The following is a 27,871-nucleotide window of genomic DNA, read 5'->3' as shown; positions in this document are numbered from 1 at the left end:
TATCTAAAGCACAACGTATTGAGGTATTAGTAATGACCTTACCCTCTTGTATTAAATCAGAAGCCCTGGTCTTATATTTGTCTGGCAAATGTTGCATAAGGGTTTCAAGCTCATCGTAGTGAGCTCGATCATACCTTGCTAATAGGGCTTGAGTATTAGCAATTCTCCAAACATTGGCTGCTTGCGAGATGGTGCGTTTGCTTGAAGCATCTAAAAGTTTGGATTCCTTATCAGGGGGTGGAGCATCCCCTGTTGTCGGTGAATTAGCTCTTTTCCTGGCATTTGAGACTACTAATGAGTCTAATGGCAACTGGCCTTTGATGTATGCTGGGTCAGTTTTAGCTGCTTTATACTTTTTCTCTAGTCTGGGATTAATTACCCTGGCTCTGACTGGGTCTTTGAATACCTCTGGTGCACGTTTTACCACTCCTTAAAGCATTGGTAATATGGTTGTGGTTTTATGTGATGGCAATAGTGTGTCCATAAGGAAGTCTTCTTCTACTGGATCAGTGTGCAGATCTACCCCATGAAAGTTGGCTGCCCTATGAATGAGTTGCGTACACCCTATAGTGTCATCTGGAGGAGATGGCCTAGAAGGGTATGCGTCATCTTGTGGCAGGTCTGGGGCATCTGGTGCGTTATAATCTTCCTAGGGATCATCTGATGGACCACGAATATCATCTGGGTCATCTATGTGTTCCTCATCTTCCATCCCCCTTGAATAATTATCCTCATCATCTGCTGGTGCAGGGCTGTGTGTGGTGGATGGTCAGTGTGGAGGGGAAATGTCTAAATCTGGTAGTTCTAGCAATGGTGAAGGTATTCTTATAGGAGAAGTTTGAACATGTTTTTTTAAGAGTAACTGGAGGTGTTTTGGGAGGGTCCAGCTTCCTTTTTCAGGCACTGTAATAACATGTCCAGTTTTTGGATTGATAAGAAGAGTCTTTTGTTTTGGATCTGGACGGAAAAGTTCTTCTGTGGAAGTATCCTTTCCCGGCACCTACTTGTCTTGTTGTTTAGAAGGTTTAGCAGTGTCTATTACAGTCTTTGGAGTAGATTTTGGTTTCGGTTCCAAAGACTTGCGGTCAGAATTCTTCTTGGGGTCGTGTCTTTTGTTCGGATCTTTTAGGCTCTGAATTTTTGGTTCCGAAGCACGTTTCGGGTCGAGAACTTTAGGTGCCGAAATGTGTTTCGGTGCCGAAGTGGACTTTGGGTTGACTTTTTTCTGTACCTAGTTGGCTTTGGTTCAATATTTTTCGGTACTGAGCTTGTTTTCGGCTCAACTGGTTCCCGTACCGAGGGTTGCTTCAGTGCCGTAGTTAGTTTTGGTTTAAGGACTTTTTGTTTGTCTGGACTAAGAAGCTGACTCGAGCTGGAGTCGCCTAGAGGCTTTTTGGTATTCTTCGTTGCCGAGTCAGAAGGCAAGGTGTCGGAAGTTTTTAGTCGGTGTGCACCCGGACCCGGAGGTGGAGGGAGAACCGAAGCCTGGCCCGGTATGGGGGTGCGAACAGGGTTGACGCTTGTACTCACAACCTGTTGACCAGCTGGTAGAAGACAGTCATCGTCTGATTGTCCTTCGGCTCCGGAAGCTGAATCCACTGCTCCGGAGACGACGGCGTCCTTCTGTCGTTCTTCGGACTCTAGATCAATTGGAGCTTCATCTATGATGAGATCTGGTTTCGATGACGAGGACTGCGCCATGACTCTTCGAGCTCAACGGTCTCTGATAGTCTTCATGGACCGGAACGAAGCGCAGGCCTGGAAATCTCGCCTCTCGTGCTCTGGGGACAAGCACAGATTGCACACCTCATGTAGATCAGTGTGGGGAAATTTGTGTCCACACTGAGGGCACTACTTGAAGGGTGTTCTTTCCATGAGCCAAAGGCCCAGTGACGCAGTTGGGCCCAACGGCCCAACGAGTGCCGGAAACGAGAAGCGCAAAGTTTTTCGATGGAAGTAACAGGGAAATCGCAATTGAAGACGATACCGATGGTATGATGGAGGAATGGAAGTCGAAAGGAAATCGGTAACAGGACTGAATAATAAGCACATCCGAGCCCGATGGCGGAAAAAAACAATCTGAAGATGGAGTCGATGCCCATGTGCACTATGCTCCACGGGAGGAGTCACCTACCAAACAAAGACTCTTCCAGGACAACAACAAAGTGTAATCATCCGGGCCCACGACCAGATGGCGATCTATGCACTAGTGTGTGATCTGCAGCCCATGTGCCTCGAACATATATATCTAATGTGGTGGTGGAATTTTTGAGGAGTTCATTGGAACACATTAATTTGCCAGGAATGAGGTCAACCACAAAGAGAGCGCTTGAGATCCCAATACATTTGCAGAGTGCTGAAAAGTGCTTCGATGTCAACGGTGTCAAAGGCCACAAAGAGCTTGAGATGGCCAGGAAGCAAGGGGCCGCTTTGTAATTCACAGAACAGACTGCTTGTAGGATTCCACTGTTAATATGAAATCAAGGGCGGACGCTACATTTGAAGACCTGCAGGCTGTGGTGACCAATATGAATTTGGTGTTACTGTGCTTATAGCTTTTCACGTTTTGCTCAGAAAGGATAGGTGAGTAATAGACCAATGGCTTGCCTGGTCATAAGGGTCCTAGATGAGCTGTTTAAGGATAATTATTTATTCAGTTTTCGGGACTGTCGCTATTTCTTTTGTGTGCTACTGCTTGATTCAAGAGGACGAGGCATGATGGCAGTTGGAGGTACGTATATGATATTTCTATAGTGCGAACCAAACCAATAGGCAGCAGAGTGCTGTACAGAGTCAAAGACCAGCAGAAAGTCAACATAGGATGAGAGGTAGCTGGGTTGTGGACTGTCAATGCACTGTGATGTAGTCTTCTTTAAAAAGTTAAATCTTAGGCTCTTTCATAAACTGGTGCAGCGTTGGGACGGTCCTGATGGATACAGGAATGTGGTTTCACGATCCTGGGTCATTACTAGGGTTAGGCAGCAAAGTTCAACGAATGGCAAAGCAGGCACAATTCACAATTTTCTCGTTCTGCCAGTAGAGAAAATTATGCAAAATCCATAAATATTTGCAGCACGGGTGAAACAGAGAACCAGGCAGATCGCAGTTCTTTGGCGACCTGCTTCATTCAGCAAAACGTAATTGCACTAAACATAAAAAGACAAGACAGCACGCTAGGAAGAGTAGTGGAAACACATTTTCTCGCTTCCAAAACTTTATTGGCACAATATTTTTTTTTATTTTAAAAAAAGAGAAATTTCAGTCACTATCACGCCTTTCACTTTTAAGACATGATATTTAATAAAATACAATAGTGACCAAGAATAAAGCGGCCTGGTAAAGGCAACAGCTCCAATGCCACAAAAGAATTACTTCTCCCATTAATCTTTATCAACACATGCTCAGTTATTGTCCCCTTACACCAGCTGGAAAAAAAAACTAGAAATGCCAAACTGGAATGTCTCATAAGCAGGAGAACGTGGAATCACAATCACTTTCAGACGGCCTCTGAAATGGAAAACGGAATTAAAAAAAAGCAAAAAAACTACATTTGAGACATTGGTGTCTTTAAATTTAAAGAGGTGGGGCGAATGGGACGTTGGCGTCTTTAAATTTAAAGCGGTGGGGCGGACGGAATCAAGCAGGAGATTATGGACGTGGAGGTGGAGTTTGCGTGGCAGCTTTACTTTAGTCCAGACCTATTTGAAAACCATTAGCATTCCTTTTTTGGTATGCAGTCCTTCCTATAGTTTTTTTTACGTTTATTGCTTATAGATAACTCCCTCTTCCCCCCTCTGCCCTGTTGCTCTTCCAATGGAGTAAGCAGAAGTGGGAATGTGGTTGTCCAGTGATTGGTTACTTCAAGGCGCGAGCCACCTGCTGGTAGGCCAGCTCGATCTCTTTGGGGTCTGGGCACGTGCTTGCGAACTCCTCGCGCTCGTACGCGTGCTTCAGATAGCGGTGCACGCCCGTGAACTGCTCCGGGATCTTAAAGTTTCGGTACTTTTCACAGATCACCTGCAGGGGAAGGTGCAAAAGGGTCAGCAGGGTGGGCATTGAAGAAAGGGGAACAGAGGAGAGTAGTGGGAAAGGCAACGTGTAGAGTGAAGGAGGGATGAGAGACATGGGGAGGGTGGGAAGGAGAAAACATGGAAGCCGAGGAAAATATGCAAGGTGGAGAAGAGGAATGTGCCAGAGTACCAGAGATAAAAGAGGTGCAGAGGGTAGCAACAAAGGAGTGGGAGAAGGGAACAATATTAAAACAGGTAAACAGTACAGTTATAGAAAAAGCTTAGTGTCTGTTTAGTGGTCTCTCTACTCCTAAATCATCCAAAGTGGCGTTTAAACACCATGGCCATTTAACCCTCTGCCTCTCTGAAGGGATAATGAAAGTTACTCCCCTCCCATGCCCACCTTTTCTTCCCTATCCTCTAGAATAACCCTGCTGGCTCCACCCTCAGCCCAGTAGGGCTCACCTGTACAATGTGCAGCTTTGGGAGCAGGTTGCAGTCGGCCAACGTCAAGTCATCGCCATCCAGGAACTTTCTGTGGGAGACGGTCTCATCCTCTGCGCTGTTCTCATCGATCTCCTCGGGAAGTGGCGTGTTCAGGTAGTCGTCGAGGATCTTTAGGGCCTTCACCAGGCCCTTCTCCAGGTCTGGAAGACAAGGAATGCATGGTGAGACGAGACATGGGGTACTGCACCCTGCCTGACCCTCACCCAGAGTCCGGCATTTGTTCATCAATTGAAGCGACCAAAAGGAGCATGGTTGTGAGGGTTTACATGTGTTACTAGATGCGAAGACTCGTTTGAAAGATGAAATGTCAATTTATATTAATGATATATTGGAGGTGCAATTTATTTGAGTTTCAGAAATGAAAACAACACCCTGAATATGACCTTTCAATAAGTTCCCGAAATGTACTGGGGAATGGGGAATTATGCAATGCATACATTAACAAGCATTTACAATGCAATGGTCTCGGTATTGTTAAAGTTAGAGCTACTGGCATTGCTCATGACATTATTTTTATTTATGTTTTTTGTTTTTAAAACATAAATAAATGGCATTGCCATTTACAATGCCAATAGCTTAATCTCTCGATGCGAGACCTATTGCATTTGCACCCACACACCGAGCCACCCACACAGAGCCACCCACACACACAGAGCCACCCACACACACACACAGAGAGCCACCCACACACACACAGAGAGCCACCCACACACAGAGCCACCCCCACACACACACACAGAGCCACCCACACACACACAGAGCCACCCACACACAGAGCCACCTACACACAGAGCCACCTACACACACAGAGCCACCTACACACAGAGCCACCTACACACACAGAGCCACCTACACACACAGAGCCACCTACACACACAGAGCCACCTACAAAAAAGCTACCCACACACACAGAGCCCAACACACACAGACAGAGCCACACACACACACAGAGCCACACACACACAGATGGAGCCACACACACACAGATAGAGCCACACACACACAGATAGAGCCACACATACACAAAGAGCCATACACACACACACAGCGCCACACACACACAAACACACACAGAGCCATACACACACACACAGCGCCACACACACACACACACACAGAGCCATACACACACACAAAGAGCCACCCACACATACACACACAGAACCACCTACACACACACACAGAGCCACCCACACACACACACACAGAGCCACCCACACACACACAGAGCCACCTACACACACACACAGAGCCACCTACACACACACAGCCACCTACACACACATACACACAGAGCCACACACACACACACACACAGAGCCACCCTCACACAGACCCACCTACAAAAAAGCTACCCACACACACAGAGCCCAACACACAGAGCCCAACACACACACAGACAGAGCCACACAGACAGAGCCACACACACACAGCCACACACACAGAGACAGAGCCACACACACACACAGAGCCACACACACACAGAGCGCCTGTGGTTCTGAAAATCTGGATTCATATAATAGTACTAAACTCGAGAATAAAAACTTAGTCGGAATATGGCGAATTTGGTGTCAAAAGACCGAGAATGACGAGTACATCATGTACATGTATTTTCGGCATATTCGAGTGACGATTTCACCTCGAAATCGTCATTTACATTCTGAACCCCACTCCCATTTATATGTTGCCCTTTACATAGGCCTTAATCCAGTTGAATTTGATTCCACAAGGACACATACTCCTTAATCGACTTCTCCCTGACCTCAGTACAAGTTAGAACCATTGCCCCAGGCCGAACTCGTTAGGTCAGTTCCCTCCCAGTGGCCGAGCAAGATAGCATCTAGGCTCAACCAGCCATAAAACCATTTCAGCGCGCACACCTGCCATATCTCGCTCACATCTTTTCTCCACTCCTTTTCTTCACTTGCTTTATGATGGGGAGGTGACCGTTTTTATTAGGGGTCCAGCGATATCTGATGAAATGTTGGGCCTTGCCGGATGATTTGTTATGGGCAGCACGACGTGAAATATGTACATGTCATCATGACTCTGTTTTTCTTTGTAACCAGTAACTATAAATGAAATACCACGAATTCAAAGAATGTTTTGCCCAAGGCTGAAAATCATGTATAAAGAGAGAAGCCTGACTTCGTGAAAGTGTGCAGTCTCCTGAGAATATACCCGTATTGTACTTCTAGGACCCCGTTACCTTGGTTGCAGCCGATAAACTAATCTTTGACTTCACCTAGAAGACTCTGAGTTTCTGTAGGTCTGACTCAGGAAGAACCCGAGGTCTCTGGGTGTTGATTCCCTGACACCGCTGGGTTACCGGTTCTGTGCCGGTTCTTAAAAACCCAGTACCTCAGTTGGCGCCCAACGTTTGGGGCGATTCCAGTGGTACCAGTCAGCCTGAAGATCGTGAGGAGCTTCGTGTGGAAATTCCGGAGGAGGGCCCACCACCTCATCGACCCCTGCATGTCGACGTGGTCCGAAGGTCTTTGCTGCGAGGTTCCCCGCTTCCCGACGGCTACAAGGACTGCTGCCCTGGCTATCGCCCTGAGTTGGACCCTTGAAGTTTTCGGTAGAGCGAAACACTGAGACGAGTCTTCTGGTGACGCCATCGATATTTTCAGTGAAGTATAAGTGGAGCGTCTCCCAGTCCTTAGTTGGACTTACTTTGTGGTATCTTTGGGATACAAAAGGTTTTGTATTGGTACTTGCAAGCACCATAACCGAAGGACTCGTGTATTCACGAGAAATATCGTAATCGATAAATCCTTTGAAGTTTGGAACTAGACTAGAGAGCGAGGATGCCTAGTCTTAGACTTGGGAATTTGTTTTGTCTTGGTAATAATAGGACTCCCGATTGGAGGACTCATGTCCGGTTCCTCCAGTTGGAACTCCGACTTACGAACTGTATGTAAAACATGGGGTAGGCCCCATCACCTACAACGAAGTATGGATTAAATACACTAGGAGAGATGGTGTTTTAAAATGGCCCCAATATGGTAGCTTTGATTCTGAAATCTTAGACAACCTTGAAGTGAAACTCTTTAAAAAGAAAGCCCGGCCGGCGATGTTTGACTCTTTCCGCTTATGGCGCAAAGAAGCCAAACAAAAAGAAATTAAATTAGCTAAGAAAAATAAGAGAGAAGGAGGACTTTCAGTAATGCAAGCTGCAGTACAGTTTAAAGATAATGAAGAAGAGCAGATAAATGAGCAGTTGCACAGGCAACGTAAAATGGCAATAGATAAGTGTTATCCAGTTTTGCCGTCTCTTCAGCAAGAGGCAGCAAAAGAGCGTGAAAAAGACCCATTAATGTCGCAATTATTAACTTCACCACCCCCCTATGCGCAGAATGCCACAGCACCCCCGCAACCTTTAGTTGCACAAGCTGCGCCTCCTGCTCTTCCACAGCACCCACCAGCTGTTCTTCAGCTGGCTCCTACTTCTTCGGTGCAGCCTCCTCCAGGCCCACCGACCACTTCTGTTTCACCTGTGTTTTCTACGATTTTGCCTACTGTACTTTTTACATCTCCTAATGCTCCCTCTACGATTCTGCCTAGTACCACATCTATTTTCCCTGATACCTCTTCTGCCATCTCTACCCCCGCCTTATCTCACCCCGTTTTTCCATCTGTTTGTCCTTCAGTTTCACCTTCCATTCGGCAGAAAATGGCCAGCACTGTTACTAATCTTCTTTTACCTCTTTTCGGGTCGCCTGCTACGACCCCTAACATAGGAAGAAGACAGTTGCGAAGTCAACTGCCTGATTATCAAGAGAGAGATTCCCTGAATAGTTTAGCTCGGAAATGGGTCATGGACACTGCAAAATATGATGTACAGTCTGTCATGGAAGTCTTCCATCAATGGGAAGCAGCGACACAGAGATATGTATTCGAACAGATGTGTGTCTTTCTTGGCGAGGATTTGGAAGACAATGATCAAGAATGCATTCCACAAGAAATGTGTCGTGTACGATTTAAGTTTGGAGAGGGTATGATTGTAGGTCCAGATGTGGAAAAGGCAGTTGAAATGTTATTATCATATCGAAGTAAGGGAAACAGTTCTGGGTCACCATCGGAATCTAGTGCATCTAGTAGGAAAAAGGCACGACAATACCCTATGAGAGAAGTTCCCCCACAGTGGAGAGAGGGTGACGCGACTGCTGTCCCACCTGTCCTGCCACACTTTCACCGTGTATGGGTACATGTCCCATGGAAGCGAGCTGAAGTTTTAGCACTCAAACAAACATTACCAGATCCGCGTAAAAATCCTGCAGGGTACTATAAAGAATTGTCACAAACTGCTGGGTCATGTATAATGAATTTAGCCGATATCGACATGTTATTTGGGAATGTTGTTCCACAGCCTTTATGGGGTAAAATTCGTCATGTAGATCATGACCAGGAATTAGGTGACACGTGGGCTAATATTACTGCTGCAGATGCCCGCCAAGTTGGTGGTGCCAAGCCTGAGCCTCTGATAGCAGAACTCCCTGGTAGAATAGTAGATTACATGAAAACGATAATGCCTGCAATATGCGTAAATTGGGATAAGTTGTCTGCATGCAAGCAAAAGAAAGAAGAAACTGTTTCAGATTTCTTCACCAGATTTGAAGAAACATTCATTGACCATAGCGGTCAAGATATGACCACGGAAGGTGGTCAGAGATGGTTTGTCGATAAATTCGTGCACAATCTGCTTCCAGAATTGTGTAGGAAATTAAAAGATTCAGAAAGTTCTTGGGCAGTCTCATCTTCAGCGCAGATATTAGCTACCGCACAATACTACGAGAATAGAGACAAAGATGAGAAAGATAAAGTAGAAAAGAAAACTAGAGAACTCCAAACGAAGGTTTTGCTACAGCAAGCCTATCCGCCACGTGGTGGTGGTAATCAAAATAATAATGGTCAGAATCACTACCAAAATACTTTTCAGCAGCCTCAACAGTATCAGAGAAACTCGCAAAGATTCGAGTATGCTCAACCCCGCGTAGGCCCCAACCAGTGTTTATATTGCAAACAAGAGGGTCACTACAAATATAATTGTCCTGCCCTGCCACAACGTACGAATGGAGTTCCTGGCGTTAGAGGTCGTGGCAGTCAGCAAGCACCTAGAGGTAGAGGACGTGGAAACGCCCCTCAGGACGCGCGCCCCCTTCCGCCACAAAACTCTATGAACAGGTTTGATCAGCAGAATAACGTATCTGACAGGACCGCTCAATACTATGTTGATGAGTATTACACAGAAAATGAGCAGTGGGAGAATAATGATTGCTAGGACAGCCATAGACAAAGAGAGGGAGTTGTTTCAGTTCCAGTAGATCAGAGTGGACCTTACGTTGAGGTGATTACATCAGGTGTGTCAGAACCTTTTCTGTTGGATACTGGTGCTACAAAGAGTTCTATTATGCACTCCAAACTCCCTGGCGCACCTTTGTCTGGCGAAATGAACGTTTCTGTAGGTTTTTCTGGCGCCCCAGTTAGAAATCCGATTTCTGACCCTTTATCTCTTTCTGTTAGTCCTTGTGAATTCGAAGCACCCCTTATTCTGACGACAGGTTGTGGTGAGAATCTGCTAGGATTGGATTTGTTAAAGAGATTGTATGCGACTTTGTATTGTTCTCCTTCAGGAGTACAACTCACTTTAGGCAAGAAAGTGGTTTCTCCTATGTATTTGTCGAGAGATGCACTTCCAGCAGAATTGGCACTTCTCCCAGATATTCTTTGGGCTACTGGTCCTAATGATGTAGGTCTTTTAGAAATTCCACCATATGTTGTAACATTGAAGTCGAATGTCAAAATGCCACGAATTCCCCAATACAGAATATCTAATGAGGGTGAAAAAGCTTTGCTAGCAATTGTTTACGAGTTGATTGAAAAGGATGTGATTGAAGAAACACGAGGCAATGTTTGCAATAGTCCTGTTCTGCCTGTTTAGAAACTAACTGACCCTTCTCAGCCACCTGTGTATAGATTCGTGATTGATCTTAGAGAAGTAAATAAGATAGTTGTGCCACAATTCCCAGTTGTCCCCGACATTACCACATTATTAACTATGATTCCAGCTTCTGCTTCATGGTTTTCAGTGATTGACCTAAAGAATGCTTTCTTCAGCATCCCAATTGCTGAGGAGAGCAGGGATATTTTTTCCTTTAGTTTAGGAGGTCGAAGCTTCCGCTTTAAACGCGCTCCGCAAGGCTACTGTGAAAGCCCCTCAATATACAGTCAAGCTCTGAAAACACAACTTGACACGATTGTTTTACCAAAAGGTGCTACTCTTGTACAGTATGTGGACGATTTGCTCGTTGCTGCAGACACTGAGAAAATTTGTAGACAGGCCACATTGACATTATTGCGTCATCTGTGTGATCTGCATCACAAGGTGACACTTTCCAAGCTCCAATATTGCCGACAAGAAGTGACCTACTTAGGTCACCTCTTATCGAAGGAGGGAAGGAAACTGACCCCAGAAAGAATTCAGGCAATAGCAAAATTGAGTGTGCCAAGAACACAGAGAGAAGTACGTGCTTTCTTGGGCATTACATCGTACTGTAGACAGTGGATTCCAAATTTTTCGTTATTGGCCAAACCCTTGGTGGCATTAACGTGTAAAAATACACCCAATCCCATTCCTTGGTCTGAAGATTGTCAGAAAAGTTTTCTCGAATTACGCACAGCATTATGTTCGGCTCCTGTGTTAGGTACCCCCAACTACAGTAAGCCTTTCACATTGTATGTCCACGAGAAGGAAGGTTGTGCATTATCTGTGCTGACTCAGTTATTCGGAGATAGACAGCGGCCATGCGCCTATTTTTCGGCCACTTTGGATCCGGTAGCACGAGCATTGCCAAGTTGTTTAAGGGCCACAGCAGCAGCAGCTGTTTCTATTCGACAGTCTGCTGGTCTAGTAATGAATAATACACTAATCGTGATGGTCCCGCATGCAGTAGACACATTGTTAAATAGGACCAAGACACAGCACTTAACTAGTGCTCGACTGTCCAGTTACGAATTGACACTGCTAGCGAGCCATGTGCACATAAAAAGGTGCAGTACCTTGAACCTAGCCACATTGTTACCAATTGCAGAGGAGTCAGATGCTTCAGAACAGCACGATTGTTTTCTCACAACAGAGGAAGAGACAAAAGGGAGAGTGGATTTGTTCGACACTCCTCTTGCTGAATGTGATGGTACATTATGGGTAGATGGTTCATGCTTTAAGCTCCCAAATGGTAACGTGACTGCAGCATATGCTGTCACAACTTTGCACACAGTCATTGAAACTGCACGAATACCACATGGTTCAGCTCAAGCCGCAGAACTAGTAGCACTGACGAGAGCATGTGTGTTGTCTAAAGGAATGAAAGTGACTGTCTATACCGACAGCCAGTATGCATTTGGAGTGGCTCACAGTTTTGGACGATTGTGGAGAGAACGTGGGTTCCTGACTTGGCATGGAGCTAAGATTCAGCATGGTCAGTTGGTGAATGAGCTTCTTGAATCACTGACCTTGCCCCTGCAAATGGCGATTGTGAAATGTAGTGCTCACAAGAAAGTGACTGATGATGTTGGTCGTGGAAATGCATTTGCTGATGAAACCGCTAAGGAAACTGCAAAGAATGTGATGAGCCGAATGTATGTTGCGAGCCCAGAAAGATGAACTGGTGATGTTGGAATACGTGAGGACACGATAGAGAGCGTGAAGTCCATCCAAGCTGAGGCCACGGAGAAAGAGTTGAGCACGTGGAGAGAGAGTACAGGAAGAATGGATGCAAATGGTTGTTGGATTGAATTGACAGAGCATCAGAGATGGTTGTTACCCGATGCATATGTGCTTGCAGTGGTTACAATGGCTCATGGAATGGCCCATATCAGCGTGAAAGGGATTTGCGAGTTGTTGGCCCCAGTGTGGAAGAATTCGGGGATTCCCAAGTGTGCAGAGAATGTTGTCAAGAATTGCATGGTATGTCTGAAGCACAATCCTGGTAGGGGAACCCCAACTCCAGCTGGTCATTTTGCACCTCCTACGTATCTGTTCGAGGTTTTGCAGCTAGATTTCATACACATGGAGAGGTGCAACAACTTAAAATACGTGCTCGTGGTTGTTTGTGCCTTCTCAAGATGGGTAGAAGCCTATCCCCTAAAAGACAATACTGCCTTGTCCACAGCAAAAGCCCTTGTGAAAGAGTTCTTCCCCAAGTTCGGAATGCCTAGAATGGTCTGGTCTGACAACGGAAGTGAATTTGTGGGTCGTGTGATGAAAAGAGTGTGTGAAGGGCTAGGCATTAGGCAGAAGTTCCACGCTGCAAATCACCCCCAATCAGCTGGATTAGTAGAATGTTACAATGGCACGCTTAAACTTAAATTGGCCAAAATCCAAGCGAGCACAGGTCTTAAATGGCCTGACGCTCTACCCTTAGCACTCCTATCCACCAGAATGACTGTGCATTCGCGAGTGAAACTCAGTCCTTATGAAATAGTCTTTGGTCGGCCAGCCAACATATGGGGAGTGCCTAGGCCCACGAAATTCAGCGAGCTGCAACACCCTATTTTGCTTGATTACTTGTATGAATTGACGGCTAAATTGCGTGTTTTATATCAACAGGTCCACAACACCTTGCCTCCGGTCTCTGAGACTCCGGGTCACTCCATTGACCCCGGTTCATGGGTTCTCGTCCGCAACTTTCAAAGAACAAGAAACGACCAGCCCAGATGGACCGGGCCTCACCTCGTCTTCCTGTCTACAAGGTCGGCTGTTAGGGTGGAGGGGAAGGCCAATTGGGTCCACGGGATCCATTGTAAGAAGATACCCTTCCCTCTGCCACATGACCAATGGGTCCAGAAAGGAGGCACTGACTCAGAGCGCACAACTGATGAACATGTAAAAGAAACTAACCCTGACTGTGAAAGCGAGAACATTTTTCGAGAAACTGTGCCACCACCAGAACAATTGAACCCTGTGGAACCTGAACTACTATTTCTGGACCAGACAGTACCCGGGAAGAGACGCTACAATTTACGACCAAGAAAAACAGACTAATTAAAAGTGATTCCTTTTTGTGATCCGAGAGAAAACCCTATGGACTAATAAAATGTGTCTTTTCCCCAAATCCTATTTTTGAAAGTGCAGATCTCCCATCTAGGTAACTTGCTTATTTTTGTTTTTCGAACCGCCATCCGGGTTCCGCTGCTAGGGTCGCGGTTGATTAAAGACTTTTGGGTGCAGCTGACGACGTTAGGTCGGTAGTTCTGGTTGGTCCAAGGGAGTTGCCCTAGACTGACGGAAGCATTCTTTAGCAGAGGCAACCTACCACCGCGGGCAGCACCTTAGAGAGGATGGAGTTTCCTGATGTGGAGAGGCCTGCCAAACAAATGAACTTTAAGCAGAGACTTTTTTACACGCTGACGAAGAAAAGTTTTATAATAGTGTGTATTTTTATGCTATCCAGCGTAATGGTCTTTTTGATAAGCTATGTTTTATTCTCTTTTCATGTGACATTTGCGCCCACTACATCACCCATACCTCCTCCTACTGTTTCCTCCCATTCTTTCCACCCTCTGCCTGACCACGAATCAAATAGGAGATTAGAGTTCATTAATAACTCCTTCGTTCAGTTATTACACCAACTTGTAATAAACACAACTAACTGTTGGGTGTGTGGTCTCATGCCCCACACCACGGATAAAGGTATCCCCTATTTGGTCCTGCCATTTAGTCACAATGGTTCAGTCTGGGCATATAGGACAATGTTCATATATGCACGAGAAATCCAACCCCTACGTTCTGTAAAAGACAACCTCAAGACTAGCGCCCTAGTCAAAGGTATAGTTGACATGATCAAGGAAGTAACTTCCTATGAAGATACCCCGGATGATGAGATACTTGCATATGTAGGTTGGAACGTGACCGGATATGGCACTACATTAAGTGAGAAACAGCAAGCCAAAAGATCGTCCCCTATCTGGATCGTACCCCATCAAGGTCACCTGTGTCTGCAAGGTATTGGCAAGAATCCCAGAGCTCAGCTAGGGAAGAGTGTCTGTACAGAAACGTATGTTTTTGGATCTCAGACTTCCCCTGCGTTTTTAGCCGCTAAGGGTACTTATTTCATCTGCCATGATAGAGCCTATACATGGTTGCCCCCTGACTTCTCGGGCTCATGTTTTGTTTCATTCCTGTTACCTCCCACCTACACAGCAGCGGCGGATTACCATCGGACAAGGGTAGTTAGAGGTGTTTTGAGTAAAGAAGACACTGCAGGTCAAGAATTTGGTGACTTTGCAATGGGTTTTCTGCCGTTCTGGGGAGCCATGGCTAACAGCAGGAACATAAGGCAATTGACAAGGGTAGTTGAATCCACCGTGACTGAAACTGCTGGTGCCCTTAGTAACCTGACTGCTGAGCTCCAGTCAGATCGACTTATGACCCTTCAGAACCGGGTCGCTTTGGACGTAATACTTGCGGACCGAGGTGGAGTATGCAAATTGATCCAGTCTAGTTGTTGCATTTTCATCCCAGATAATACTCCGACCGTGTACAGGGCCATCTCCAAACTACATAAAATTTCTGAATCCATTCATGTGGATAAAGGAGATTGGTCGTTAATGGGATGGGTCTGGGAACTGATATCTGCCTGGGGATGGAAAATTCTGATGGTCATTGGGATGGTCTTAGCCATTCTTTTTCTGTTCTGTCTATGCATACAGTGTGCTCCTGCAATATGTGGCCTCTGTGCTACATCATGTGTAAGGAAGCCTGTGTCAAGAAATGAACTAAGCACTAGAATGATGTTACAGCAACATCTCAATGACTTTAGGAATATAGATCTGGACTCAGACTAACATGAGGATAGATTAATTGCCTATGTAAGGGCAAAAGGAGGGTTTGTGGTTCTGAAAATCTGGATTCATATAATAGTACTAAACTCGAGAATAAAAACTTAGTCGGAATATGGCGAATTTGGTGTCAAAAGACCGAGAATGACGAGTACATCATGTACATGTATTTTCGGCGTATTCGAGTGACGATTTCACCTCGAAATCGTCATTTACATTCTGAACCCCACTCCCATTTATATGTTGCCCTTTACATAGGCCTTAATCCAGTTGAATTTGATTCCACAAGGACACATACTCCTTATTCGACTTCTCCCTGACCTCAGTACAAGTTAGAACCATTGCCCCAGGCCGAACTCGTTAGGTCAGTTCCCTCCCAGTGGCCGAGCAAGATAGCATCTAGGCTCAACCAGCCATAAAACCATTTCAGCGCGCACACCTGCCATATCTCGCTCACATCTTTTCTCCACTCCTTTTCTTCACTTGCTTTATGATGGGGAGGTGACCGTTTTTATTAGGGGTCCAGCGATATCTGATGAAATGTTGGGCCTTGCCGGATGATTTGTTATGGGCAGCACGACGTGAAATGTGTACATCTCATCATGACTCTGTTTTTCTTTGTAACCAGTAACTATAAATGAAATACCACGAATTCAAAGAATGTTTTGCCCAAGGCTGAAAATCATGTATAAAGAGAGAAGCCTGACTTCGTGAAAGTGTGCAGTCTCCTGAGAATATACCCGTATTGTACTTCTAGGACCCTGTTACCTTGGTTGCAGCCAATAAACTAATCTTTGGCTTCACCTAGAAGACTCTGAGTTTCTGTAGGTCTGACTCAGGAAGAACCCGAGGTCTCTGGGTGTTGATTCCCTGACACCGCTGGGTTACCGGTTCTGTGCCGGTTCTTAAAAACCCAGTACCTCACGCCACACACACACACAGAGCGCCACACACACACACACAGAGCGCCACACTCACACACAGAGCGCCACACACACACACAGAGCGCCACACACACACACAGAGCGCCACACACACACACGCACAGAGCGCCACACACACACACACACAGAGCGCCACACACACTCACAAACAGCCACACACACACACACAAACAGCCACACACACACAGAGCGCCACACACACAGAGTGCCACACACACAGAGTGCCACACACACAGAGCGCCACACACACAGAGCGCCACACACACAGAGCGCCACACACAAAGAGCGCCACACACACACACAGAGCGACACACACACACACACCCCCACACAGAGCGCCACACACAGAGCGCCACACACACACACAGAGCGCCACACACACACACAGAGCGCCACACACACACACAGAGCGCCACACACACACACAGAGCGCCACACACACACACAGAGCGCCACACACACACACAGAGCGCCACACACACACAGAGCGCCACACACACACACAGAGCGCCACACACACACACAGAGCGCCACACACACACACACAGAGCCACACACACACAGAGCCACACACACACAGAGCCACACACACACAGAGCCACACACACACAGAGCCACACACACACAGAGCCACACACACACACAGAGAGCCACACACACACACAGAGCCACACACACACACAGAGCCACACACACACACAGAGCCACACACACACACAGAGCCACACACACACAGAGCCACACACACACACAGAGCCACACACACAGAGCCACACACACACACAGAGCCACACACACACACAGAGCCACACACACACAGAGCCACACACACACACAGAGCCACACACACACACAGAGCCACACACACACACAGAGCCACACACACACACAGAGCCACACACACACACAGAGCCACACACAGAGCCACACACACACAGTGCCACACACACACAGTGCCACACACACACAGTGCCACACACACACAGTGCCACACACACACAGTGCCACACACACACAGTGCCACACACACACAGTGCCACACACACACAGTGCCACACACACACAGTGCCACACACAGTGCCACACACAGTGCCACACACACAGTGCCACACACAGTGCCACACACACAGTGCCACACACACAGTGCCACACACACAGTGCCACACACATAATAAAATAATACTTTTTAAAAAATGTGCTTCATTTTACAGCATACTTTGCCTATTCATTCCGCATTATGTAGTCAACCTTGCCGGGAAATTTGGTACTCTCCTGCCGCATTATTCCCATGGTCCCGATTATACTAAATGGACGATAAACGCTGGAGGATGAGTACTCCGCGCACACACGGTGACGCCAGTGAGCGGCAGGCTCCCAAGTGGTAATTCTCATCCATATCCACATGGTACATATGCATTAACACGTCGATTCCATGCACTCTGAGAAAAATTAAAACACCAGTATCCACGCCACCAGCATTAACACAGGACCACCGTTTTAAACCTTGAACAATATATTATTCAGGAGTAAGAACGTGAGTGTTACACTGCATTCTGGTACTTGCAGTTCACGGTTTTTAGAGGATTATAAATCAAAACTGCCAGTACCAGACTCGAAGTAAACTCATCAGCCTCCACAGGTGCGCGGCCAGACTGCTGACACTCTGGGCACTTGGGCCGGTAACTAGTAACCAGACAGCATTCACGCAGGTTGCCACATCCAAGCCTGGGCGGCCCTGCAGGCGCTGCGCGCTGGCAGACAGCCATGCTGCCCTCTGCACGGACTGCAACCATGACACAGGGAAAGGCAGCGAGAGAGGATCGCAGTTTCTGGCGCACTCCTGTGATTTTAGCACTCCGCGAGTGAGCATCGTGTGAGCCCCTGGACTCTCCTGCTGCCGGAGAGAACCGGGGGACCCGGGCATGGCTTCATCTTCTAGTTCCCAGGGGCAGCAGCGCTCAGTCCGCAGCTGAGGGGCAGTAATGCCCAAGTAGTCTGAACAGGTTACGGACACCGAGTTTCCTGCATGTTGTCACCTGATGATGCGTAGTTAGCTGCAGAGGACAGAATCATATTACCCTAATACGAACGCTGCCGGGAGTTGCGGATATATGAGTGTACTTGAATAGTTTGACCACCGGAAAGTCTGCAAATAAAGCGCACTCTCGCATCCCTGTGAATTTCGCCTTCCCTGTGTGAGTGGGCTGGGCGCCAAGAGGCGCTCCCCGTTGTCCTCTTTGCACTTTTACTTCCCGAGGCAGGAGGCAGCTGCAGGGCTTTCTGTTCCCGCTGAACAACGCGGCCATGAGCTTCCATGTGAAGCCCGGGCTGCTGGATCAGAGGCCTGGCGGTGGAGGAGGGAGCACGAGGGCGCACAGGGGACGTCGGAGGGCCCCGGCCCGAGAATCCCCGGCGCCCGCCCGCCCGCCAGCAGCACCGAGGCAAAGCACCTCCCTACCTGTGCAAAGACCTCGCCGGGTCCGCGGGGCGCCGATCAGGGAGATCACGGACGGCGGCAGGCTCCGATGGCCTCCAGGGGCCCGCCGTCCCAGACTGGCACGGACACCCGCGTCAGGGCACGGAGAGGGGCTAAAAATAGACTCATGGCCGAGGTGCGTCGGCCGAGCAGCCCCCACTGAGGGAGGGGGAGGCACCGTGAGTCAGCACATATCCGCCCCTCGGGGAGGGCCGACGAGGGGCTCCAGCTCTGATCGGCACGGGCTGAGGCAGCCAGGGTAGGGAAGAGGGAGGGCACCAGGGGGTGGCGAGGAGCACAGAAGGGGCAGGGAGAGAGACAGAGGGAAAGAGAAGGCCATTGGCATTTAAGCCCCGTCCTTTTCAGACTGGGGGGCGCGTTTTGGTCCGATGACGTCACGGATAGAAAGAACATGAAAAAACTCACCCCTCAATCCGAAACGGACGGGGCTTAAAGGGACAGACAGAGCTCTTCTCCAATGGCTGGCCGCTGTTTAGGAAGCCAGCCAATGGAGAAGAGCGGGCTCGTTTACCTCCCTACTAGAAGACATAATTTCTCGCCAGCGAGAATGTGCAAGCGCAGCCTACGCAGGCCGAGACCTAAAAAGGACGATATTTCAGGCAGCAACTCCAGAGGAGATGACAAAGTGTAAACTCCAGGAAGGCTCTCGCATCCACAGGCCTGCGTTTGGCCAGCTCTTTCAGAGAAGACTACAGGGGGCTTTATCTTAGGACGCATCTCTGAACGACCAGGCTTCAGGAAGCACCGCGAGGGGTGAAAGGAAAGGTCGACATTTTAGAAAGCCCCTCCACAGAAGTCTATGAAGGACTAAGTTACAGGAAACCATCTTCAGAGCTGAAGAAATAGCTTGCATGATATAATTCCATGTGAATGAAAATTCAAAGAATACCAGTTCTGAGAAACTATTTCAACTAAACAGCTGAACTGAAATTTACACGATGAGTGGTATTGGCCATTGGTTAGAAAAACAATAAATAGCAGGTCCTTTTTGTCGGAAGTGCCTTTTGCATCCTTATTAAAGAGTCAATGCCTTTAATCTTTAAAATGGTTTGTCCCTACTGTGTTTTTAACACGGGATGAGTAGATTGCTTTCCTTCAACGCCCTTCCCTTCACACATCCTATTACTGGCTGATAGTTCACTTTTTTTAAACTGCTGTTCAGGGGTGGCCCCCAATCCCTTCCCTCGTTTCACTGATGTTTTCCTCCCAGTGTCCCTACTCTCTGCATATGCCCACTTTTCCTTTCGGACATTCCTTTGTGTTTTTTGGGGGGGAGGAACCCCACCAGTTCACTCTCCTTCACTCATGTTTTAACCTAATCTATTTCCTGATGCTGCTCTTGTTATCCACCTTTAGTGGGTTCCTTCTGTTCTCCCCATCATAGATGCCTGAGCCCCTGCACCGCCCTCTGTCTTAGAAGCTAAAGTCTATTCAGCAATCTCAGATCCAGAAGAAACCATATGCCCTCCTTCTCAACTGTCCGGATTTTATTCTTCAAATGAAGTAAATTTCAAGGCAAAAAAACATTTCTCCGAATATATTTCTCCGAACAGCACTCAATGTCCGACCCACCATCGTCGATTCTGCGAAATCCCTAGGCATCACACTTGACGCAAAGCTCAACATGCAACAGCACATTAGAAAAGCAACGAAAGGAGCCAATTTCCAAATCAACACACTGAGGAAACTTAAACCCTTCCTCCCAGTCAAAGACTTCCAAACTGCTGTACAAGCCCTAGTCATCCCCCGCATAGACTATGGAATTGTGGCCCTCAGCGGTCTCCCTCTAGCTACAACCGCACCCCTAAGAGCCTCCTTGAACGCTGCCGCGAGACTCATTACTGGCTCAAGAAAACACTCTCATATATCCCCTGACTTGAGATCCCTGAAATGGCTTCCCTTTGAAGCCAGAATACAACTGAAAATTGCTGTTATGACACACTCGGCCATACACCACAAGGCACCCAACTACCTCTCTCAAAAACTGACCATTTCAGGAGGCTCGAGATCCAATAGAAGTACAAAAAATCTACTCCTGAAACCTCGCAGATTCCGGAAAGAAAAAACTTACAAACGCTCCTTCTCAGGAATGGCACCCAGGATCTGGAATGCACTCCCTCCTGAAACCAGGCTCATCTCCTCCACTGCCTTCTTCAAGAAAGAGGTGAAAGCCATCCTTATGGCCAAGTTCACCTGAACTTTATTGTTGTTGGATCAGAGACTTTGCACCGCTTCTGTATCACGGGCTACCTGTCTGTCTAATGTCTAATGATATCATATTCTTACTTGATTGCGATCCTATTATGCTACTCACTTACTTCCTACTACTATACTGTACACATTAGTTTGCTAATCACCCCCTTGATGTCCCTACCCCTTTTCGCTGTAACTCTAAGAAAGTGGTATAAGCCATCCCTATAGCCAAGCTCTCCTGATCTCTATTGTAGCTGGATCAAAGAGTCTACACCGTCTTATATTATCGTTGCCCTAATTGTTTATTGGTTATTTTATCAGCACATGACTGCTATCCGATCATGCTATTGACTATTATACTGTACCCAATAATATGTTTAGTAACCCCCCTGTTTCTGTGAAGTACCCTCACCCCCTGTTTCTGTGAAGCGCTCTGATATCTGCAAAGATCTTGTTCGCGCTATATAAAACTTTGAATAAATAAAATAAATAAATATGTCCCACATTTGTTGCAAACGAGACCCTGTTTGGTAACGAAAAACAGTAACTGTCAAGGTGCATTGTATTGAAATTGCATTCATATAGCGCTTCCTTTTTCTGACGAAACGCTGCGTGGATGACATGCTACTCAGAACCTGGCAAACTGTCAAGACCTGACCAATCAACGCCGACTGGATGTCTTAAAGGACAGAACAAATAAAAGGAGTACCTCTTTTATTCCTAAATAACTATGACTCGGTCCAAGCATCGTGTAAGGGCATTCATATGACAGGGTCTGCGACAGCGTGCTCAGACTAGCGCCTGAGACTGATAAAAAGAGCCGAGAAGCAGGTGCCTCCCCCATGGCTGCGCACAGGCCATTAACAGAGCTGAGCTGCGCCTGCATTTTCTGCTTGAGAAGCTTGCGTTAAGTGTAGCTGGAAGCCAGGGGGACCGGCTGGCACCAGTGGGCAGGGCGCCCCCTGTCTGCCGCTCAGAGAGCTTGCCATGGGCTCTGGTAAAAAGGAGCGGGTGACTTCAGCTGCCACAAACAGGCTGATGCCTCTCAGGAGCACGGGCTGCCCCTGCACACCCGCTGCCTGATTGCCTCGAGTAGTAAATCTCACCCATTGCATAAGAGTCCTGAACTCATCACAGTTGTCTCAGATACTGCCATGTACTATGCGCTCAATGAGGGCTAGGAGGGCGGAGGGGCCAGGCTGTTCCTTCGTAAACCAGGGCGCGCGCGCCCTACACATGCACGCGCGAGACATGTCTTCTTGTGGGGGCTGAATCTTCTTTCAATCTGGAGCGAGGCCAGGTGAAAGCAAGGACGTCGAACTACCAAAACGTCACAGGGTGTCAGAAGTTGCACTTGGCCCCCTGCAGACACCAGCGGTTTGACCCCGAACCATTCAGGAGCCTCCTATTTTATTTATCTTTCTGGTCCTCTTCCATTAGCCATCCTGCTGGTCCAGGGAAAGATTAGACTTGGATAAATCTATTGCAGCCTAGCCTATCCACCATGTATGACTGTTTACACTCTGAACGAAGCAATCTCCAAGTGCTGGCCAGCCACAACAACGGTGCCCCAAGAAAACCACGAGGTCAAATCTGTAAACCAATGCTTGGCTGGGGGGGGTGCCCTCTTATACCATTGGGAATGGGGATCCATTCATGCTTTTCTTTGGTGGCTTCGCCTCTGAGCATCCATGCACACCATCCGCTCTCTAACTATTCTACCTCGCAACCAATCCCTAATCCAAGCAGGATGATAGGGGGAGGCCAGGGGTGTCCCTCTGTCGTAATCAGCCAATGCAATCAGATGGCCTTTTGAAAAACATCCACCTTTGGCTTTTAAGGAACTGATGCATCTCTCTTGAGGCAATATTTTTAGACATAGGGGTCTTGCTTTCTGCCCACCACCTCACTGCCCATCAACAGCCTTTGGTAGTAACACTGGGCGGAGCAACAGGGAGAGAAGAAACGCAGGGCTGGCACTGACCTGACTTGATTGACAATGCCCTATCCTTTGTAACATTTTAAACAACAGCGAAACTAAGGCACATAGACTGAAGAAAGGGTCAGGGACTTACTGTCATTCATGGCTGGGTTGGGGTTCTTGATGTAGGCTGAGAATTTGGCGAAGACGTCAAGGCCAGCAGTGTTCGAATGAGGGTTCTTAGCCGCAAGTTTGGGGTACCTTGGAGGGCAAGTAAAAGAGAGGTCAAGAGAGGCATTTGAGAAGAGAGAATGGGAGCATGAAAGGGAAGAAAAGGGAGGCGGGAGTGGGAGAATGAAAAAGAGCATAGGGGTATGGAATAAGCAACAGATCCTCAAACCCATTCTTTATAGCGAGTTGTAAAAGGGAGGTGTCAATGCACCTCATCACTGACTAACACCACCCTCTGCAACACCAGTACCTGGTAGACAGACACTCCTCAATCCCAAACTGCAGTGCTTCTGCTATTCCACTGAATGGACAAACAGATAGTTCAGCCAATGCTGCACCTCAGTCATGCCATGCAGTATTATAGCCACTCAGGTAATATGGCCCAGAAGCAGCTCTGCAGGTGCACCTCAATGCTGCCCACCTACAGACTTTGCTATTGCAGCATAAGCACAAACATTGGACAATGCATAATGATGTAAACATTTGGAGCACCCTACAATTGAAGTGCCATGCTCAATACATTTATGTCTCCTTACTCTACTTGCGTTAAAAGTGATGAAAGAGGACATACTTTGGTGGGCAGAGAGTCTCCTCCAGATACTCCTCAATTTTGTTGGTGTCCGTCCGCACCTCTCCTCCGAAGTCGAGAAACGGTGGCTGTGCACCAGGAGCCAGTTTGTTAAGAATCTCTGGCTTCCTAAAATAAGGGAGAAGGTCAAAGACATGAACATAAACATGGAACTGATCTTGGTGAGAGCACCGTCCAATCAACAAAGGAAAGAAGGACAAGTTACTTATCTTTGGTAACGTCTTATCTGGTAGAGACCTGAACTAGCGGTAGATTCCTTACCTTTGAACTTTCAGGTGTCAGGCTGGATCTAGAATTTTTTTCATAGCAGTGTACCCCTGCGTGCCGGTAGGTGGCTTCAGCCGACTCCGCATGACATAGCCTGTGTCGTGACATCCGCGTGGTCAATGTAACCACCACTCCGGCGCACTGACCTCAGTACTTTTCACGACTTTCAATCAATCAAACAATCATTGCATTTATAAAGTGCGCTACATACCCGTGAGGGTCTCATGGCGCTGGGGGGGGGGGCTGCTACTGATCGAAGAGCCAGGTCTTGAGAAGTCTTCTGAAGGCCAGCAGGTCCTGGGTCTGTCGTAGGCTGGTAGGGAGGGCGTTCCAGGTCTTGGTGGCGAGGTAGGAGAAGGATCTGCCACCGGCTGTGGTTTTCCGGATACGAGGAACTGTTGCGAGGGCGAGGTTGGCCGAGCGGAGGCTGCGGGTGGGGGTGTGGAAGCGGAGTCGGTCGTTGAGGTATGTGGGTCCGGTGTTGTGTAGTGCTTTGTGTGCGTGGATGAGGAGTTTGAAGGTGATCCTCTTGTTGACGAGGAGCCAGTGTAGGCCTCTCAGGTAGGGTGTGATGTGGCTGCGTCGGCGATCAGACGTGCCGAGGCGTTCTGGATTCGTTGTAGTCGACTCAGGAGCTTGGTTGTTGTTCCTGAGTAGAGGGCGTTCCCGTAGTCGAGTCTGCTGGTGATGAGGGCCTGGGTGACGGTTTTTCTCGTGTCAGGAGGGATCTATTTGAAGATCCTGCGGAGCATTCGGAGGGTGTTGAAGCAGGATGCGGAGACGGCGTTGACTTGCTTGGTCATGGAGAGGGCGGAGTCGAGGATGAACCCCAGGTTGTGTGCGTGGTCGGTGGGTTCCGGGGCTGTGCCTAGCGATGTGGGCCACCAGGAGTCGTCCCAGGCTGATGGGGATGGTCCGAGGATGAGGACCTCCGTCTTGTCTGAGTTCAGCTTTAGTCTGCTGTCCTTCATCCAGTCGGCGATGGCCTTCATTCCTCTGTGGAGGTTGGCTTTGGCGGTGTGGGGGTCTTCGGTGAGGGATATGATCAGCTGGGTGTCGTCGGCGTAGGAGATGATGTTGAGGTTATGTTGTCGTGCGACGTGGGCGAGCGGTGCCATGTGGATATTGAACAGCGTCGGGCTGAGGGAGGATCCCTGTGGGACGCCGCAGATGATCTTGGTGGTTTTTGAGCGGAAGGGTGGGAGGCGGACGCTCTGGGTTCGACCGGAGAGGAAGGAGTTGGTCCAGGCCAGAGCCTTCTCTTGGATTCCGGCGTCGTGGAGGCGTGCTGATAGGGTGCGGTGGCAGACCGTGTCGAAGGCTGCTGATTGGTCCAGGAGGATGAGGGCGGCTGTTTCTCCTTTGTCAATCAGGATCCTGATGTCGTCGGTGGCGACGATGAAGGCGGTCTCGGTGCTGTGGTTGCTGCGGTAGCCGGAATGGGATGGGTCCAGGATGTTGTTGTCTTCGAGGTAGCGGGTTAGCGGTTTGTTGACAATCTTCTCTGTCACTTTTGCCGGGAACGGGAGCAGGGAGATGAGTCGGAGGTTCTTGAGGTCCGCCTTGGGTTTCTTCAGTAGGGCGTTTATCTCGGCGTTTTTCCAACTTTCCGGGAAGATTGCTTTCTCGAAGTAGATGTTGATTGTTTTCCGGAGGTGGGGTGCGATGGTTGTGCTGGCTTTGTTGAAAACGTGGTGAGGGGAGGGGTCGGATGGGGATCCGGAGTGAATGGAGTTCATGGTTTTGATGGTGACTTCGTCGCTGACGTTGGACCAGGCGGTCAGGCGACTGGTGCGGGTGGAGGTCGCCGGGGTGGTGGGTGCGAGGGTGTCGGAGTTGAAGCGGTCGTGGATGTCGGTGATCTTGCGGTGAAAGAAGGTGGCCAGGGAGTCGCACAAGTCTTGTGATGGCGGAATGTTGTTGGTGTTGGAGCTGGGGTTGGAGAGTTCTTTCACAATGCTGAAGAGCTCTTTGGTGTTGTGTGCGTTGTTGTCTAGGCGGTCCTTGAAGGCGGTCCTCTTGGTGCTCCTGATGAGTTGGTGGTGTCTGCGGGTGGCGTTCTTGTGGGCTGTGTGGTTCTCTGGTGTTCGGTCGCGCAGCCATTTCTTCTCCAGTTTCCGGCAGGTGCGCTTGGAGGTCCGGAGGTCTTCGGTGAACCAGGCGGCTTTCTTGTTGGTGTGGTTGTTTGTGGAGATCTTGAGGAGCGAGGGTGTTAGCGCAGTTGTTGATCCACTGTTTGAGGTTGGTAGCGGCAGTGTCTGGGTCAGTGGGTGGTCTCAGGGCGAGGGTGGTAGTCAGTTGGTCCTTGGTGATCTTGCCCCAGCAGCGGCGAGGCAACTGTTGGGTGCGGTGGTGTCTGGTGGGTTTCCTGAAGGTGAAGTGGACGCATGGGTGGGCAGTCCAGTGGGGTTCGGTGGTGTGGTTGAAGGAGATGTGGGGGCTTGCGGAGAAGATGGGGTCCAGCGTGTGTCCAGCAGCATGGGTGGGTGTCGTCACAAGCTGTTTGAGTCCGGGGATGGCGAGATTGTCGATCAGCGCGGGGGAATTGGCGTTGTTGTGGTTCTCGAGGTGGAAGTTCAGGTCCCCGAGGAGGATGTAGTCCGTGGAGGCAAGGGCGTGGGTGCGGACGAGGTCGGCGATGGTGTTCGTTGAACTGTGGTCGTGGTCTGGGTGGTCTGTAGATGAGTGTTCCTCTGAGTCGTGTTGGGGTCGGTGTGGATCTGGAAGTGCATGTGCTCGGCAGTGGTGAGGGTGTCGTCGGTGTTGGTCGAGACTCTGAGGGACTTTGCACCCCGGACGCACGGAGCCATGAAGTGACTGACCATGGTGGGTTAAAAAAAAGACTAAGGCCCTGAAGAGAACAGTCCTGACACTAAAAGACAATTCTGCAGTGCGGGGAGGATAGGTGGGTGGGTAAGGAATCTGAAAAGACAATCCCAAAAGTAAGTAACTTGTCCGTCTGATAGAGACATCTAGCCACAGATACCTTACCTTTGAAGAGATACCCAAGAAATACCTTCCCCGGAGGTGGGACTGCGAAAAAGTTTTAAATCAGGAAACCCTGTAAGATACAGCGGCCAAAAAGGCCTTCCCTGCAAACCTGAGAATCCAGACAATAGTGTCTGGCGAACATGTGCAGAGATGCCCACGTGGCCACTTGGTAAATATCAGAAATAGGCACACCACGCTGTAGGGCTGTGGTGGATGCTTTTTGCCTGGTGGAATGGGCCCTAAGCCCTTCGGGAGGCTGCTTCTTTGTCAAGGCATAACATATTATGATCCAGAGAATAACCCATTGTGAAATGGTCCTCTTTTGGACAGCATGCCCCTTTGCTCCCACATATCCTATAAAGAGTTGGTCATCCATCCACAACTCATTTGTGAAATCAAGATAGAACGATAATGCTCTTTTCGGGTACAGACGGTGGGGACGCTCCTTTTCCTAGGAAGGATGCGGAGGTGCATAAAAGTGGGCAGAGTAACTGACTGTCACAGATAAAAGGGAGTGACAACCTTGGGAAACAAGCATTTGCAATGCAATAGGTCTCGCATTAGGAAAGTTTGAGCTATTGGTATTGTAAATGACATTTTTTATTCATGTGTTGGTTTTGAAAATAGCGAAATTAATAGCTTTGTCATTTACAATGCCAATAGTTATAACTTTCGCAAATATGACACCTAAAGCATTTGTAATGCAATATGTGTTGTATTTACGTGACTTAGATGTATTGATATTACAAAGAACAATGGCTTTTATTTTTTTTATAATTAATACTTAAATAAAAGTTATTGTAATTTATAATGGCAATAGCTTAAACTGTTGTAAATAACTTTTGTGAAGATTATGTTCAGTGTATTTTATTGTGATGA

The 27,871-nt window shown here is 48.2% G+C and overlaps 1 protein-coding gene across 1 annotated transcript in view; it reads right to left on the bottom strand.

Moving 5' to 3' along the window:
* Positions 1-3,180: 3,180 nt before the first annotated feature.
* The window catches only part of CLIC1 (chloride intracellular channel 1), a 132,370-nt gene continuing 107,679 nt past the window's right edge, over positions 3,181-27,871 (bottom strand). The window contains exons 3-6 of the mRNA XM_078646040.1: positions 23,717-23,842; positions 23,069-23,175; positions 4,476-4,657; positions 3,181-4,017 (exon numbers count right to left, since the gene is read on the bottom strand). Of these exons, the coding sequence (XP_078502166.1) occupies positions 3,856-4,017; positions 4,476-4,657; positions 23,069-23,175; positions 23,717-23,842 (577 nt within the window). The 3' untranslated portion in view covers positions 3,181-3,855. The remainder of the gene's footprint in view (positions 4,018-4,475; positions 4,658-23,068; positions 23,176-23,716; positions 23,843-27,871) is intronic.

The sequence above is a fragment of the Lissotriton helveticus genome, chromosome 5_1, assembly GCF_964261635.1.
Source record: "Lissotriton helveticus chromosome 5_1, aLisHel1.1, whole genome shotgun sequence".
Lineage (NCBI taxonomy): Eukaryota > Metazoa > Chordata > Amphibia > Caudata > Salamandridae > Lissotriton > Lissotriton helveticus.
This window is presented reverse-complemented; position numbering and strand designations above follow the sequence as displayed.